Source organism: Acanthisitta chloris, unplaced genomic scaffold (assembly GCF_000695815.1).
Source record: "Acanthisitta chloris isolate BGI_N310 unplaced genomic scaffold, ASM69581v1 scaffold38203, whole genome shotgun sequence".
In the NCBI taxonomy this organism is placed as follows: domain Eukaryota; kingdom Metazoa; phylum Chordata; class Aves; order Passeriformes; family Acanthisittidae; genus Acanthisitta; species Acanthisitta chloris.
Window position 1 is genome coordinate 2,625 of NW_008667207.1, and position 2,057 is coordinate 4,681.

General features: G+C 55.8%; 1 protein-coding gene across 2 annotated transcripts; it reads right to left on the reverse strand.

Annotated features, from left to right (window-relative positions):
- Positions 1 to 215: 215 nt before the first annotated feature.
- On the reverse strand, positions 216 to 1,244 carry LOC103800051 (hippocalcin-like protein 4). 2 transcript variants are annotated; one of them, XM_009072414.1, is made up of 3 exons: positions 1,076 to 1,244; positions 737 to 952; positions 216 to 484 (listed from the first exon to the last, which is right to left on the reverse strand). In XM_009072414.1, the coding sequence occupies exons 1-3, from the start codon at positions 1,235 to 1,237 to the stop codon at positions 287 to 289; spliced, it is 576 nt and encodes a 191-aa protein (XP_009070662.1). In that variant the 5' UTR covers positions 1,238 to 1,244; the 3' UTR covers positions 216 to 286. The 2 variants fall into 2 exon arrangements, with proteins under 2 accessions (XP_009070662.1, XP_009070663.1); XM_009072415.1 differs by lacking the exon at positions 737 to 952 and having other exon boundaries at positions 287 to 484; positions 1,076 to 1,237.
- Positions 1,245 to 2,057: the final 813 nt, after the last annotated feature.

A 2,057-nucleotide genomic window follows, 5' to 3' on the forward strand; every position in this document is an offset into this window, starting at 1 on the left:
ACACTCACCACTGGCTGCAGGGGAGTCCAGCTCCAGGGTGGGAGAGGGTTGATTGGGGGTAACCTCAAGCTGACAACACCCAGAGCTGGCTCTACCCTTGGAGAGTATGGAATGTGGGCTGCCCAGGACACAGCCAGAGCAGAGGCAGGTGGGCAGCAGGAGGGATGGAGCATGGCTCATGCCTGGGGCCAAGCGGGCACAGAGGGGCTCAGCAGAAAATGGGGATGGAAACCATCACAGGGAGCAGAGATTGGCTGCAGCCAGTCCAGCACTGAGCCCCAGGGCTCTACTTCTGCATGTCACACTGCAGGAGGAGGACAATGGAGGGGTCACTCTTTGCAGCCTCCTTGAACTCCTCCAGGGAGATCTGGTCATCCTTGTCCTTGTCCATCTTTGTGAAGATCTTGTCTACACGTTGCTGAGGTGTCAGCCCATCTTGGTTCATCCTCATCATGATCACAGTCCCTACCATCTTGTAAATGGCCTGAAGAAAGAAGAGAAGCAAAGTACCAGAGTGGGAATGTCCCAGGATAAGGCAGGGGACAGGATTAATGCTCTGTTGGGACCCAGTTCTATGCTGCTGCATAGCTACAACCAGGTGCTCATCAAGTACATTTCAAAGAAGGCTCTGGGTGGGAAAACTCCTTTTTTTGGTGCCAAAAGGGGCCCAATATCCATGACAAGCCTGGAAAAAGCAAGCTACAAGCTACCCCTGTGGAATATTAAGCACCGGTACCTCGATGATCTCCAGCATCTCCAAGCGTGTGATCTTCCCATCCCCATCCAGGTCATACATCTCAAAGGCCCAGTTGAGTTTCTGCTCGAAGGTGCCCCTGGCGGTGACAGACAGGGCACAGATGAACTCCCTGAAGTCGATGGTCCCATCCCCATTCTTGTCAAAGGTGCGGAAAGCGTGCTGGGCAAACTTGGAGGCATCTCCATAGGGGAAAAACTGCAGGAAGGAGAGAAGAGAGAGATTGGAACGAGGAGGGGGAGCTTGGCACAGAGGCTGCCCCTGAAGCAGCACCCTTGCCCAGCAGGAGCAGGATGCTCCAGCCCCCCAGCTGGAGCCCACCTTGATGTAGAGCTGCTGGAACTCCTCCAGGTTGAGGATGCCAGTGGGACAGTCCTTGAGGAAACCCTTGTACCACTGCTTCAGCTCCTGCTCACTGAACTCTGTGCTCCTCACCAGGTCATCCAGCATCTCTGGGGCCAATTTGCTGTTGTGCTTGCCCATGGCTGCCCCTGGGAGGGAGAACACACAGCTCCTACACACGAAGCATGGGGAAGGATGGTGCTCCCAAGATCTTCCTCCACCCTGATCCCATACCCCTCTTTCCCATGCTAGAGTTGATCCCCCCAGCTGATGGATGTCCATGCAGGACAGTGACTATGGCACTGGGAACATGCTTGGCTGTGGCCTTTGCTGCTGGAGATGTGCAGGAGCTGGCCCTGAGATTGTTCACCAGTGCAGCCAGCAGCATCACCTGCAGCCTCCCATCCCCTTGATTTCACCAGGCCATGATCACAGAATGGTTTGGGTTGGAAAGGACCTCAAAGACCACCTAGCTGCTACCCCATTGCCATGGGCAGGGATACCTTTCACTAGACCCTCTCTAAGGACAGGACAACAAAGAGTTTGCTATTAAAGCACATAAAAACCTCACTGGCACCATCTGACTCACAGCATCCATCTGGTCATGGTGATGTCCAACCTGCTCCTGGCCAGCTCTTGGTGAGGATGGGGTCTGACCACACAGCCACCCCTCTGCCACGGGGCTGCCAGCAGCACTGAGCACTGGCAAGGCTGTCACTGCGTGGGCAGGACGTGGAGCTGCTCCGATACACGCCGTGCCCGCTCCCACGCAGCCTTGGCTTCCAGCACCACTCAGCCTGAGCAGCAGATGGTTTGCCAGGAGCTCCTGGAGCTTCTCTCTCCAGAAAGTTGAGTAGAAGTTCACCTGGAGCCCAACCAAGGACCATCTCCCTTCCAAGCCTCCTGGCCATGTGGACTTGGGGAACATGGAGCCCCGTGAGATGACCCTGAGATGGGCACA